Here is a 15,115-nt window from a genome sequence, read left to right as displayed (position 1 = left end):
TCTCTGAACGCGTATCAACTTTTATACAACTGCAGTATCTGGTTGCATCTAATGCCGAGTATTGATTGACACTGTCAGCAAGGTATTTATTTAAGTTTATTTATTGTGGTTTGCAGCACGTATTGTGGCTTCCTCCCACATTCTGAAAACAGGCATGTAAGGGTAATTGAAGATTCTAAATTGGCCATAGGTGTGAATCGTTATTTGTTCATATATGGTGTGAGATTGATTACAGTGACTAGTCCAGGGTGTACCCTGCCAAAGTCACAACTCAGCCGTGACCCTGAACAGGATAAGTGGTCGAAAATGGATTGATGGTACGTGACTGCTGACAGCAACTGTACGTCTCATTCCAAGAGACTGAACTTTTTGTGAGAACCAGCTGTGGTACATTTTAAGTGAATCTGATCATCTGTCCCAATTGTGCAGAAAAACTCTGATACACAAGAAATCAGCATTGTCTGATCACAAGACGACAGTTCCGACATACAGTTTCGAAATTACAAATGGCGCGCACTCAACTACTTGTAGTTTGCGCAGAGGCGTAAGAATAGAAATAAAAGGAAGCCATGTTCAGTTACCACGCTATACTGTTTCTCATCTTGTTTTATATGTATGGACTACAACTGTTTTTCATACAAATATTTACTGTAACTAACTTTGCTACTGCGTTAGCACATAGTAATAAACGTGGGTGTGTTCAAAACATCACATACACGTACAAAATTATACTTTGGACCAACTTGGAAAAAATACTTGAATATGTGACGACTAAATTTATTATTTTATTTATAATTTAGTTCAAACCTTGAAATGGATTTGATCCCAATCAAAATTAGTACTTTTGCTTTGGTCAAAAATGTGCATTAACAAAATGTAAAAAAAAAAAAAAAAAAAAAGATTTTAAACTAATTTCTTTCTCGGCGGCACGGTGGGCGACTGGTTAAAGCATCAGCCTCACAGTTCTGAGGTGCGGGTTTCGATCCCCGGCCCCGCCTGTGTGGAGTTTGCATGTTCTCCCCGTGCCTGCGTGGGTTTTCTCCGGGCACTCCGGTTTCATCCCACATCCCAAAAACATGCATTAATTGGAGACTCTAAATTGCCCGTAGGTGTGACTGTGAGTGCAAATGGTTGTTTGTTTGTATGTGCGCTGCGATTGGCTGGCAACCAGTTCAGGGTGTACCCCGCCTCCTGCTCGATGATAGCTGGGATAGGCTCCAGCATGCTCCATTTAGGGGCCTAAGGCAAAACCAGTCACGCATCTGTGTCCCACAAAGATTTTGCTGTCTCAAATTCTGTACACCAAATTTATACCTCAGTACCAACATATGCAGTTTTAAGAATTGAAGTCCATCCCTCATAAATTTGATTTAAATGGATATATTTATCTATCTATATTAACTTCATTTTTCTCAACACAAGTTTGTTTTGTTACCCTCTTCCTGAATCAAGTTTGCACATGTGTCACATTGCATCCAATGTATGAAGGGAGAGGAGAGCACTCAAAATGTTGCTGTTTTAAAGCATGTGAAATGCAATATTTTTTTAAAATCAAAGAAAACTTTATTAATCCGCTTTATTGAGATGTTTGGGGGTCCCTTGAAATCTCTGGGTCCTAGGCGATTGCCTGTGCTTGCCTAATGGTTAGTCTCTCCTTGCTCCGTTGTAAAACTGAGAACCCCTTGTATGGTGATATTTAATTTCCTTTTGTGAGTTGCTCAGTTTTGGCCACAGTCCAGTCCAGACAGGAAATAAACAAGACGTAGGGGGTTATGTGTCCAGTGGTTGTGTTTATGGAGCTTTGCTATGACAGGAATCACAACAACACATAAGCATTAATCATGCAGGCTTGTGTGTCCTTGACCAGTCTCTCCACACAGCGCTGACTTCAGAGTTGGTTATACTTGACGGACGGAATGAGCGTTCTAAAACGTGTCTTTCTATTCGGTGGAGACTGGGTGACGGCGTCGGTTGTCCCTGGAGGTGTGTTCAAACGTTTGGAGTGTAACGCTATTTCTTGGAAGGCAACGTGGAACAAAAAAATTATGCGAGCCATAAACACGAAGCCGAGGAGCATTCCTCAAGCTTCAGCGCGAGACAGTGGTGGCCTCTCATACCACGGCAATGACTTAATTTGTCAAGATGGGCCGGATGGTGAGAGATGCAGCAGATTTTCTCATGGATCGAGAATCACACTTGAGGACTTTTGACCCAGGCCCCCTCCACACAAAAACCAAACTTCTTCCTCTGGAAAGAATGTGCCCCCGCCCCCCAAGACTGTGAGAAGGCAATGCCTCTAACATGATCAGAGCAGGACTTTTCAATTCCACATGTGCGCTCTTCACGCTTGGCCGTGGTTTTGTCTTATAACGAGGCAGGCCACTGTAATGTCGACCTTATGACTTATCACCGACAGCATATTACGGATGAAGGCACACTCAGCAACAGATGTACTTTTTTTTCATTTGATTGTTCTATATTTATGGCCTAAAAGTGTTTTTTCATACAAATATTTACTGTAATTGGGACTTTACAACTGAGTTAGTAGTGGTGGTTACGTCACCACTGTAGGAACGGAACACAATCTAAACAACATAGTTTTGTCTCATAACTTGCTTTTATCAGGCAGTTTCTTTCACAACAGCACATGAGAATAATAATGTGTATATTGCAGTCAGAAAGGAACAATTAACAGCTTGTCCCTATGGAAAATACACTTGATTGACATGCAAGTAAATATAAAGGGCATGATTTTTGGTTCATTTTGGTGACCTTTTTGAAAAATAAGAGAAGAGTTGATGAATTGATCTTTGCAGAAATGAAAACTCTATTTTGTCCCAGTACTGAATGTCCTCAAATAGTGGCTGTCCTTCTGAAATACTGGCAAGATGACTGAACGCCTCTGGAAAATAAAATGAGCAGTCATTGCAATTAACTCAGTTGGTGGGACCAAGTCTTTGATTTGCAAGTCAGTCTCGTCTTTCACGTCAAGTACAGAGTCAAGTCCGAAGTTAAGACAAGCAAGTCCCGAGTCAAGTCGCTAGTCCGACAGTTTGAAACTCAAAGTCTCGTAAATCCTACACTTTGAAACAAGACTTGCGACTTTGACTCAGGACTTGCCTGCCTCGACTTCAAGTCACAAGCCAAGTCGAAAGCCAAGACTTGCGACTTGACTTGGGATTTGCCAGTCTCAATTTAGGACAAGACACGGGACTTGCCTAACTTGCCTCCGGACTTGAGGGCAAAGACTTGAGACTGACTTGTGACTTGCAATGACTTGGTCCCACCTCTGGATCATGCTACATATCTTCCATATAAAAAAAGTTCTTATAATGGATAGGTTACCCACACGGCACGGTGCTCGACAGGTTAGCACATCTGCCTCACAGTTCTGAGGACCCGGGTTCAAATCCCACCCCGGCCTGTCTGGTGTTTGCATGTTCTCTCCACGGTAGGTTAATTGAAGACCCTAAGTTGCCCGTAGGTGTGAATGTGAGTGCTTGTTTGTTTCTACGTGTTCTGGTCAGTACCTCAATACCCACTCACTGCCGGCCCCAATAAATAAATGGTGGGTTGAGTCAGGAAGGGCATCTGGCATAAATGCTGCGCCTAACAACTCATGTGGATGACTCGCTTTGGCAACCCCTGACAGGACAAGCCGAAAGTCACAACAATAAAATGTAGCTAAGTCTACTGGAACAATAATTGTGCCTCAAGATGCCGTCTCCACAAAACGTAACATCATTATGGGGAACTCGTTTTCCATAAGTCTCCACTTTCGGGAGATTACTGTACTGGTAATATTGTTTCATATTATTCCAAAAACATGTTTGTACAAAGTCCTGCCCCAAATAGCATCCTCCCATCTGTAGTTGAGTAAGTAAAGCTTTGAGCCACTATTTGTGGAAATGTGGTATGCGGTTCACCCGATACCCCCATGATAAATCCTTTTACTGTGAACACCTGTTTGCTGCATAAATGTTTGTAAAGAAACACAAGAATGAAGCTGTTCTTTTATTGTTACAAAAACCAAGGACATCAGTGTCTGTGTTTCCTTGAGGATTCTCAAAGAGCATGGTGTCAAACTCAAGGCCCGGCGGCCAGATGCGGCCCGCCACATCATTTTATGTGGCCCGGGAAAGCAAATCATGCTCATCAACTTCCGTGATTTTTGCTAAAATCTGTACCCAAATTCCAAATTGTCATAATAATACACAATAATGTTGAGATATTGCTTTTTTCTGTTACCAAACCCTTTGTCTACAGTAACTTACACAATACTTGAACAAACTATTATCCTTGTCTTCTGATTTCAAAACTAGTTATCCCTCAATTTGTTGTGTAATGGTAATAATGTTTTGGTGATGATTAAACATTTATATGGTTTCACTGTTCTAACGGCCCTCTGAGGGAAATCATAACTACAATGCAGCCTGAGACAAAGAGTTTGACACCCCTGTCATAGAGGGACTACAGATCTTCTGATCCACAGACCAGCTCAGCGGACACACCAATGTTGATGGGGGTCTGGTCAATGAGGTCTGGATCGTTTCCCATCAGCGACAACTCCTTCAGGCATTTACTTAGGCTTTCCTCTGAATTCTCATCAGTCCCTGTCTCCAAATTCCCAGCATCCCCTGCCTCCGACGCAGGATCTGGATCCAAGGTAGAGCTCACAGCAGCCCCGGTGCCATCTGAAGTTCCCTCAGCGGCGGGAACGTCTGCAAACTCTTCCTCCGGGATGGGTGTTTGGTACGGCGGGGTGATTGTGGGTTGGGGAAAAGAAAGAGGGGTGCTCAGGTCAAGTGAAGGAGATGCAGACGAAAATGGATCGTTCTCCTCATCTTGGACTTGCGCATTCTCCGAGACTGGCAGGGTCTCAAAATCCACCTTAACACACGCCTCTTGCATTGGTTCAGGAACGCACACGCACTCTTCATTGGGGAGACATGGCGTCTCAGCCACTTGTTGCCCTAACGCTACGTCCAAGTCGTCTGCTGGCACAGTCTGCTGAGCCGCAGTCACATCAGCACCTGCTTTCGGCGTGGTCTTTTCGTCTTCGGCTGGATCCTGCTGTGAGCCAGGAGCGCTGACTGCAGACTCGCGCCTCCGAATAATCTTGTTTCCCATTGTGAACCTGTAGCAATGACATATGTCGTCTTCACGTTAAATGCATCCCGATGACCCAATACGATCAATGTTGACTCTTTTGGGGAAATATAGAAATACAGAGCTCATTCATGGTATGCTCGCTATTCACAAAGTCACCTCCCGTGGATATACAAATGTGTTATGGTCTGATGTAAACAAAGGCTGAACCTTTGCCCATAATACAAAAAAAGGTATGTTTGGGGCAAACATTACACTGCTCATCACCAAAGGAACACCATCCCGACAGTGAAGCAAAGTAGTGTGGTGGCAGGATCATGCTTTGGTTATATTCCTCCATCTGCTACAATTGAGTGGAGTTGTAAAAATTTTTAGTGAGACTAAAAAGTACAGCAGGCAGTAAGAGTGAAAACAGGAGTGTTTGTAGTATTTAAGTGATTGGTGCTGTGCCGTTCTACAGAGCTTACTAACTGTAATGCATTTTTTACAGGCTGGTTTTGCCTTAGGCCCCTAAATGGAGCATGCTGGAGCCTATCCCAGCTATCATCGGGCAGGAGGCGGGGTACACCCTGAACTGGTTGCCAGCCAATCGCAGGGCACATACAAACAAACAACCATTTGCACTCACAGTCACACCTACGGGCAATTTAGAGTCTCCAATTAATGCATGTTTTTGGGATGTGGGATGAAACCGGAGTGCCCGGAGAAAACCCACGCAGGCACAGGGAGAACATGCAAACTCCACACAGGCGGGGCCGGGAATTGAAGCCGGGTCCTCAGAACTGTGAGGCTGACGCTCTAACCAGTCGTTCACCGTGCCGCCACCGCAGAATAATTCCATCGGATATTTTTATTTTTTTTAGACATCTGATAGTCGGGCCTTTGCCAACGTTGATCAGAAAAGAGGACAAATTAGGCCCAACTGTGGGTATGCGTGTACTCGGCCAAAATATTTGCTATAGTAGATTTGGAACAGGTTTAATAATACGATTGTCAGTCAGCCCTGACTGTTTTCAGAGCATATCCGGGAAGAACAATAACATTTAACACACCCCGCACCACAAAATAATCCCTCAGGATAATCTTTTACAGACATCAGACAATCGGGACTTTGGCTTTCATCAACAGGGAGGTAAATCAAGAAGGACAGATTGTCGGTATGTGTGTACCTGTCTTTGGAGACATCTGACAATCAGGCAATGGCTGACTTTGATCGGCAGAGAGGAAAAAAAATGCTCCAATTTAGCCTGATTATCGCTCGATACACAAATTATCGTACCTATCATCCCACTTTTGCTGTACAACAAATAACATGTCTACTTCACCTTCACCAAAAGTCTTCTCTCGACTGTCTCCCTCATACCTCAAACTACCCAACGATCAACAACCTCACCTTCAGATCGGTGCGTCTTTACGACATTATAGGGCTACTACATCAAACAAAATCAGTTATAAATAAATAGTAACCAAAAGCAAAAAGGCAGTCGAGATGTGTAAAAGTGAGTTCACAGACAAACGAAAGAAAGTCCGGGACACTAGCCCGCCCCCCTCTTCAGACTTGACAAAAAGTGAGTCCACAAATTGAAACCACCATGGCATCGAAAGTTCACAGACGTGTGACGCACCTTGATGGACGCTGGCTGGCCGACGATGGAGGAAAGCACGGACACTCGCCTTCTTTCCCGTGGCGGGCGCGCGTCCCCGCGCTAAACGTCTTCCCTCGGGATCGCGCCTGCCTCCTCTGTCGTTGCCAACGCGCGCGCTCCCGTGAACCCGTTGACGTCCCGTCGAAAGCTTCTATTTACTCACGTTTCAGAGCTTTCTTGTAAATATTTGTTTGAATATCGACTAAAGCGGTCATGCAACTGCCATTAAAGTGCACCTAGGAAGTAAACACAGCGATCAGCTGGCTGCTGATGGGCTATAACTGACTTGAGTTTTACAGATGTGGTTTGGGTTGAGTGCTGCGTTCAGGGCCGCTCGTCACTGCCGATACCCCATTAGTTGGCGAAATTGGGCTCACTGAACACGCCATTGTAGAATACCGCCCACACTGCATCTTACTGAAAGGTGATTGGAATGCAAAGAAGCGAAACACTTTATAGACGTCACACGCACTTCCGGGTATCAGCAATACAAAACACCGCTAACAAACCCTTACGTCATCTCGAAAGGTTTGCATGTAAGTTACATGATCAAAGACACTAATTTATCATTATCTAAACAAGCTTTTTGTGAAAAGAAACGTAAAGCAGAACAGTGCCTTTGGTGCCAACATAGTTTGCTTTTGTGACACCTCAAACTATGAAACAACAACAATAAACAAGACTGAGAAAGGGGTTTTGATGACAAAATAATCCATTTATTTATTCAGATATATAACTAAGAACTGTTCTGTGAGCGACATTGACTCAATTTTAAACGTCAGCGGTGTTTTTACGCAGAGTTGGTCATTCACTCCATGAACTGCATCATCTTTTCTCACAATCACGACATTTTCTAATGTGACACCGTCTGTTCATACTATACATATACAGATGCATCTAATAGTATTTTCATTTATTGAGGTCCACCAGTGCAACTCCGTTGGGAGTGTGAGGTGCCTAAACCTGTCCGACGTCCAATGTGTTGGCATTTCTCCCCCTCATAATCGATGTGATGAGATTTTCTTCGACTCAAAAGCTGTGCTGAACTCACATCCAAAACGCTGCAACGCAGCCCTCTACAGGGATCTGTTAGTCATTATAGTGGTTTACAAACCTGAATTTCAGACAAGCTGAGCAAAAAGACCGTATTCCCAGACTACCCGTTGAACAACATACTTGACAACTATATACGTCTGTCCGTGGCACTAAACAGTTGGATTCCGCTTGACAAATATGAAGTTCCACGGGAGTGATTGGGATACGGATGTTTTAATAACTTTAAATTGGGGATGCACGATAATTATCAGACATATAATTATCGAGTCGATTTGTAGAATTATGTCGTATGGATAAATCCGATTACATTAAAAATAGCTTTGATTAAGAAAAAAAAATGAAAAAGAAAATCCAAGATCCAATCCAAGTTATCGGTATCGGCTTGAAAAAAAAATATTGACCATGCATCCCTGGTTTAAACGTGTTAAAAGTGTTTGAGTGTAAAACTATATAAGAGAAAAAATATCCCTCTTTATTATGGATTTTCACCTATTGGGGGTAGGTGTCGCATATCCCCGCAATACAACAACAGTGTGACTATGACGTATGTGGCGTATTGTCAGGTGAAAAAGATTTCTCGTACAAGGCGCATGGCGTCGTCACCGCCTTGGTTTTCAGTCAAATGCTGCTTCTCTGTTTTCGCCGTCTGCTGCCTAGCCTCGTCTTCCTCCTTCTGGTCGCTTCCGGTGTAAGGCACAGTCTCCATCTCGGCAACATCCAAGTCTGTTTCTGAGACGTAGGTCTCTTCACGCACCGCTTCTTTCTCTAAAGCCACCTGCTTCCCCGTCCTCTTTACAGAGGAGACACTTTTTCGAGCGGCATCCTTCATCTTGGATTGAGCCTGTCATGGAGGGCCAGGGAAGTGAGAAAGTACGCATTTGTAATTTATTCCACTTCTGCCTTTGCCAAGAATTTTTGGCACTGGTTGGCTTGAGCCAAGATTCGAGAACCTCAATACTGTGAGGCAGATTTGCCAACCACAAGTTCGCCTGTCCTGCAAAGCAAACTAGAAACATAAGAACTATAATGTTTTAACTTACTGAGAACGCACAGGTGTATCCAATATTGTGGTGAGTGCATGTATAAGGCTTTAACACAGTAATATAAAAAACTATTTTGTTCTGTATTTTGAATAACTTTTGTTACAGCTCTGTAATGCAGCAATGGGATAAGTACGGCACGGGGTCACATATGGACCGCTCTGTTCTTTGATCCGCTGAGAACTTACATTATCACTAGTCTTGTAATATTTGTTGCATTACTTTAATGTTTTTGTTCCTCAAATTTATTTGTTGATCTCATTCAATCTTTATTAATCTTTTTTTCTGTGGTTGCAAAGTGTAGAACGAAATTGGCAATTTAGTTATTCTAAATAGTAAAACAAAAAATGAATATAATAAACAATTTTACATTTCCTTTGGTTTGTTTATTCAATAATTATGAATACAATAATGAATTATAATTAAATTAATTAAATAATACAATAAAATTGAGCATGTTATTTTGCCATTATTATTTGTGGCATTCATTTGGGCATTTTTGTCCCTAACATTTGTTAATTAGAATGTATTACTGTAATCTATTTATTTTTTTATTCATCTCCTGAAGAACACTGGCAAACTGATTATTAATTTCATTAAATGAAATATATTCTTAAAATAAACAATTGTCTTACATCTAAGTTTTAAATTTACATGATTAAATAGTCAGTTGATTATTTACAATTAAATTAGTAACAAAAATTACAATTACAATGTCATTGGATTATTTTATTATTAAACTCTTACATAAACATTAACTTTTTTTTAACCTCATCTACCAACGAGTTGGCCCATTTTCCTTTTTTTTTTTTTTTTATTAAATGTGACCCTTGAACACCATGGTTTACCCACCGGTACTAATGTAATGTCGAACAAAGGAGGAAACGGCGTCACCTGCTGGCCGAACAGGGGAGTCCCATGCTGGTAGCCAAGATACGCAGCAGCTGCTTCGAGCAGCTCGTTCGTGTTCATGCAATAGAAAACAGCCCTGGAAAACCAATATTAACAATCAATAACTGTCAGGACTTTTATGCATGCTATAATTTGACTCGCTGACTTGAGCTACCGCGCTACTTTCTTCTTTCTGGTGGTCTTCAGAGGCTGCTTTTCCTTCCCCTCGTCGCACATTTTGGACATCCACGACGGCAAAGCGCGGCGTCGCTCCGACATGTTATTGTTGTTGTCGTCCACTTTTGTCGTTTATACGGCAGCATTTGTTCTTTTTTGGGTTAGGGCTTCGTTTGCGTTGTCTTAAAATGTCTGAAAGTAAGGAAGCCGAGAAAGCACGTCACCACAAACGGAAGTGGACGACGGAAGCCTCGTCTACGTCATTTCCGTTATTTGGAGACGAGAATGGCCGCCATATTGTGGCAGTCATTACCGCCTTAACGAGTAGTTGAAGTCACACTGACTTGTTTTCTGAAGAAATAGTACTAAGTCATTGTATGTTGGTTGATATATTATATATATATATTTTTTTTATTATTTGTTGTAGCATACTTATTTGAAGCAATCGTGGCGAGGAAATGGGGAACAGTATGCAAATTGAATGGCCACATTGCAGCGTATGGTCGTCTTTTGGAGCAATTAAGTGATGTAGTCCATGACAACAAGATGTGACACAATTTATTAAAATAGAAATTGACATTTATATACAAAGAGCATTTACATTAGTGTAGATGTTACAACATTTTGGGGTAAAAAATATTTATTTTAATATTTACACATTGTTACATTTTTATAGATGTGTGACACCAAACAATTTAAAACCAAATCATCGGGTGTATGCACAACCTACTTCTGCATTCAGCAAAACAGGTTAAGCATTTCCTTCTTCACTGTGGGTGTTATCGCCATAATATAAGTACACTACAGTACAGTTTGTGGTTGGATTAAAGCTTTGGTTGCAATCACTGCGCTTTGGAATTAAAACTGAGAGTCTGCATCGCACACGCATGCACGCACACACATGCACACGCCTGGTCCTTCTGTTGCTGATTTCTGAGCATAGAGTATTTGCCGAAGCATTTACTTCCACTTGGACATTTCTCAGATTTCTTTTTTCATAATTATAAAAAGAATGAACCATAAACCATAGTTTAACAATTGATGAGTTGCATTTGCCCATTAAAGACTGCTGGCTGATTTATTCTGGTAGAAATACTGCATGAAGGGCATCTCAATAAATTTGAATATCATGAAAAAACTATGAATTTCAGTACTTCAATTCAAAACAGTCTAATTCATATACAGTCTATTATAAATTCACCACCCATAGAGTGAAATACCTAATGATTTTATTTTGTTAAATTCTGATTATAAGTTTGTGGGGTGTACTGCAGGACTCGCAGAGTCTGCAACTAATTCCCCCATGGGGACATTAAAGTATATGAAATGAAATAAAATATATTTTTCCATTTCCATGTATGAAATATGCATTTCTAACAAAATGGTATACATTAAATACAAATAGAACTATAAACCTCAATGAGGAATCTCTGATTTTTGGAGGGTGAAATAACAAAATCTCAAAGGCACATGGTGATACTGTATTGACTCGTGTATGTAGCCTATATACAATTTTTTTCTCTCTTCAAAAATCCAAACTTGTAATCGACTCTGACTTTTTGCCCTAAAGCTCTAACTCAGTTTAATTACGCTGCTAAAGCCCCTTGTGACAAGTGCTTAGGCCTGATTGCAAAGAGCAGCTTTGCATATTGGACTAAATTAAAGAGTGAAGAAGGGAAAAGGGAGCAATACACTAGATTCTCCCCACTGAAAGCTCTCAATGCTATAACTGGAATATTACACTGTTCCTCCAGTATATGGACATCTGTTAAGACCACCCTCCCACTGACCTAGATATCATCTTATTGCCTCTTTCTGGCACCAAACACCAGTGTATGGGTCACATTTTTTACATAATCTTACCAATAATTAACACCAACACATTGTCGTCTTACTAAAGACTTGTTTTTATGAACTACCTCCATCTATCCATTTTCTGAGCCGCTTATCCTAACAAGGGTCGCAGGAGTGCTGGAGCCTATCCCAGCTATCATTGGACAGGAGGCAGGTACACCCTGAACTGGTTCCCAGCCAATCGCAGGGCACATACAAACAAACAACCATTTGCACTCACATTCACACCTATGGGTAATTTAGAGTTGTCAATTAACCTACCATGCATGTTTTTGGGATGTGGGAGGAAACCGGAGTGCCCGGAGAAAACCCACGCATGGGGAGAACATGCAAACTCCACACAGGCGGGGCTGGGGATCGAACCCCAGTCCTTAGAACTGTGAGGCAGAACCTTTAACCAGTCGACCACTTTTCCGCTATGAACTACCTATGTTCTAAAATTTGGAAGAAGTCCAAACTGATGTGCTGCGATGTGCTCATCCTCCTGCAGGCTTGCTGCCACATGCACAGATCAAGCTGGTCTAAGAAGATTTCTGTTTTTCCACAAGGAAAAAGCGTGTTGCTGCTTTTTTCCCCACCCATCCCTACCCCAAATTTGTGGGTCAAACATGATCAGGGGGGAAAAAAAATGTCATCTAAGTCAAGTCAGAAGAATCTTTACAGCTTTCCAATACATAAAGAATGCGTGGAGCACATGCAGGGGACACGTTATGAGAAAAGCAGACTTTTTAATAGACATTTTCATAATGTTTGTAAACAATAGGATCCAGGGTACTTCAAAGATAGATTGATGTTTTTTTTTGTTTTTTTTGGGACCAATATGATACTATTTGTTAGTAGTCAACGAGGCCAATAATTGGAGCTTGTATTCATTTGCAGTAAAAAGGAAAATATTGTTGTCAAAATTTTTAATAATACAAACTCCAACACTTCATTTAAATTCATTGAAACACATTTATTAAACAGCTTTTTAGATTTGCAGCATGTGAAAGGGGGGGTGGGGGGGTCTTGTGAATTTATGATTTGCTGTTACATCTGCGACCTAACGACATGGTTGTGTCCGGGTTTTACACATAAGCGAGACACACAGTATATATCCATCCATCCATCCATTTTCTGAGCCGCTTTTCCTCACTAGGGTCGCTGGCGTGCTGGAGCCTATCCCAGCTACCATCGGGCAGGAGGCGGGGTACACCCTGAACTGGTTTCCAGCCAATCGCAGGGCACATAGAAACAAACAACCATTCGCACTCACAGTCATGCCTACGGGCAATTTAGAGTCTCCAATTATTGCATGTCTTTGGGATGTGGGAGGAAACCGGAGTGCCCGGAGAAAACCCACGCAGGCACGGGGAGAACATGCAAACTCCACACAGGCGGGGCCGGGGATTGAACCCCACACCTCAGAACTGTGAGGCTGACGCTCTAACCAGTTGGCCACCGTGCCGCCAGTATATATACAGTATGTATATATTATGTTTTAGAATAGTATGACTATATTTATAATTCCATATGTCCCTCTGGCTAGAGTGCAAAGAAATGGAGTCTCTGTTGCATGCATGGTGCGACACTCTCCCCTTTATTATGGCTCCTTTCCTGTCCTTGTGGCAATCTGCTTCTTCCTTGACAATCACCCTATTTTTTCTGGTTCAAGAAAATATAATACAGTCTATTATTTGAAGAGCCTCATAACCCGATACAGGGTCACAGTTTTTTTTTGCAGTGTGTCAGTAGATGTGCGGTGCTGGATGACGTGGTGAAGAGTTGCCAACTGTCATTTTTTCACAATGGTCCACTTCAGTAGTGATCAGACTTGTGGCTCGGTGTGCGGCAGGCTTAAGGGTTTGTTTATTGTTGGTGCAATCTGAGTTTTTGCCACCTGGAAGTATGTTTGACATCATGGTGGAAAGGTCTATAGCTTGTATACAAAAAGTTGTGTCTCTCGAATGCCATCATCATTGCAAGCTTGGTCACAGCAATTGAAAAGCATTGTTGGGTGACCTGAGTCTAACTGGACATGCTGCAGCTCAAAAGGTCAAATAAAAAAAGTCACTTTCACGCAATCAAAACACTCACAGCTTCCTCCAAACTGGTGGCAAGCAGACTAATCTTTCTGCTCCTCTTCTCGGGCTTAACTCCTCTTTTGATTAAGGGTCTCCGCCATTGGCCATCTGGCCCGCAAACGCTGGTGATTGGCCATATGGCGCTTGGAAGACACATTCAGGAAGTTGGGCGTGCTTTAAATGAAACGAGGAGTTTCGGCTAGTGGTTGAAGATTTGATGACTTGCCAAATGCAACAAAGAAAACCCTGAAAAGAAAGTCTCACCTCCAAGGAAAAGAGGAAGTGGAGTCTCTTTCAAGTGATCCACTTCACTTTAATTACTCACAAAAGGCACGAGAAACAATTATGGTAACAATAACAATGGTAGTAGCTAAATTGATTTTATCTTGCCCACAAGAAACAGATAATTGCAAAGTAGTGTCAATGTTTTCTATTGGATGAAATACCAACAAACAGCCTCTAAATAAGATTTAAGACTGTCAGGTTTTTTTTTTTAGATTGAAGGAGACACATACTTTACATTATACTCAAAAATATTTATTTATGGGTGCTTGTTGCAGCCAGAGAGATTAAGAAAAGAGTTTAGCAGTGTTCCCTGTAGAAATATTTGTGTTTACACGTAGAGACGCCTGGGACATAAGCTCTTATGTGAGAGATCATGAGGATTATTAAGAATTTAAAATGGGAGGAAACATCCAGAGGAGGAGTCTTTGACCGCAATACACATTTGGGGCCACACAGAAAAGAAATAATTAGTTAAAAAAAAAAAAAAAACATTTTAGGTGATTTTTTAAAAATGTAATTTTACAAGAAATAAAAAGAGGAAAACAAATCAAATGTTAGGAGAATTTTCTTTTTTTACAAGAATAAACTCACAGTAGTACAAAAGTAAAGGGATGAGTTTACAACACTCAAGTCCCAATATTACAAAAAAACTTATGAATTTTACATGAATAAATTCAAGAAAAAACTTTTTAAATAAACAAATAATATATATATTTAATATTACAACACTATTCTTGTTTTTTCCTATAATATTCTGAATTATTCTTAAAATATTATGCCTTTGTTCTCGTTATATTAAAACATTTCTTCTAAAACTACTTTTTTGTCTAAAATAAAAAAATCTTCTCATAATAAGATTTACATCTCTCCTAATATTATGACCATATTATCATAATATTCTGACTCTTTTCTCATGATAGTATGGCTTTATTATCATAATATTACAACTTTATTATGTCAAATTTCAATGTAATAATTTTTTTCCCCAATTCAG

At 41.0% G+C, this 15,115-nt stretch overlaps 1 protein-coding gene across 6 annotated transcripts; it reads right to left on the bottom strand.

Annotated features, from left to right (window-relative positions):
* Positions 1-4,001: 4,001 nt before the first annotated feature.
* Positions 4,002-10,153, bottom strand: si:ch211-127m7.2 (uncharacterized). 6 transcript variants are annotated; one of them, XM_061773630.1, is made up of 4 exons: positions 9,918-10,153; positions 9,704-9,839; positions 6,735-8,652; positions 4,002-5,137 (listed from the first exon to the last, which is right to left on the bottom strand). In XM_061773630.1, exons 1-3 carry the CDS (start codon positions 10,019-10,021, stop codon positions 8,371-8,373), a joined length of 522 nt encoding a protein of 173 aa, XP_061629614.1. In that variant the 5' UTR covers positions 10,022-10,153; the 3' UTR covers positions 4,002-5,137; positions 6,735-8,370. The 6 variants fall into 6 exon arrangements, with proteins under 6 accessions (XP_061629614.1, XP_061629616.1, XP_061629615.1 ...); XM_061773632.1 differs by having other exon boundaries at positions 9,746-9,839; XM_061773631.1 differs by having other exon boundaries at positions 9,930-10,153.
* Positions 10,154-15,115: the final 4,962 nt, after the last annotated feature.

This window comes from Phyllopteryx taeniolatus, chromosome 5 (assembly GCF_024500385.1).
Source record: "Phyllopteryx taeniolatus isolate TA_2022b chromosome 5, UOR_Ptae_1.2, whole genome shotgun sequence".
NCBI classification, from domain to species: domain Eukaryota; kingdom Metazoa; phylum Chordata; class Actinopteri; order Syngnathiformes; family Syngnathidae; genus Phyllopteryx; species Phyllopteryx taeniolatus.
Note: the sequence above shows the minus strand (reverse complement) of the source record. Positions and strands in the feature narration are given on the sequence as shown.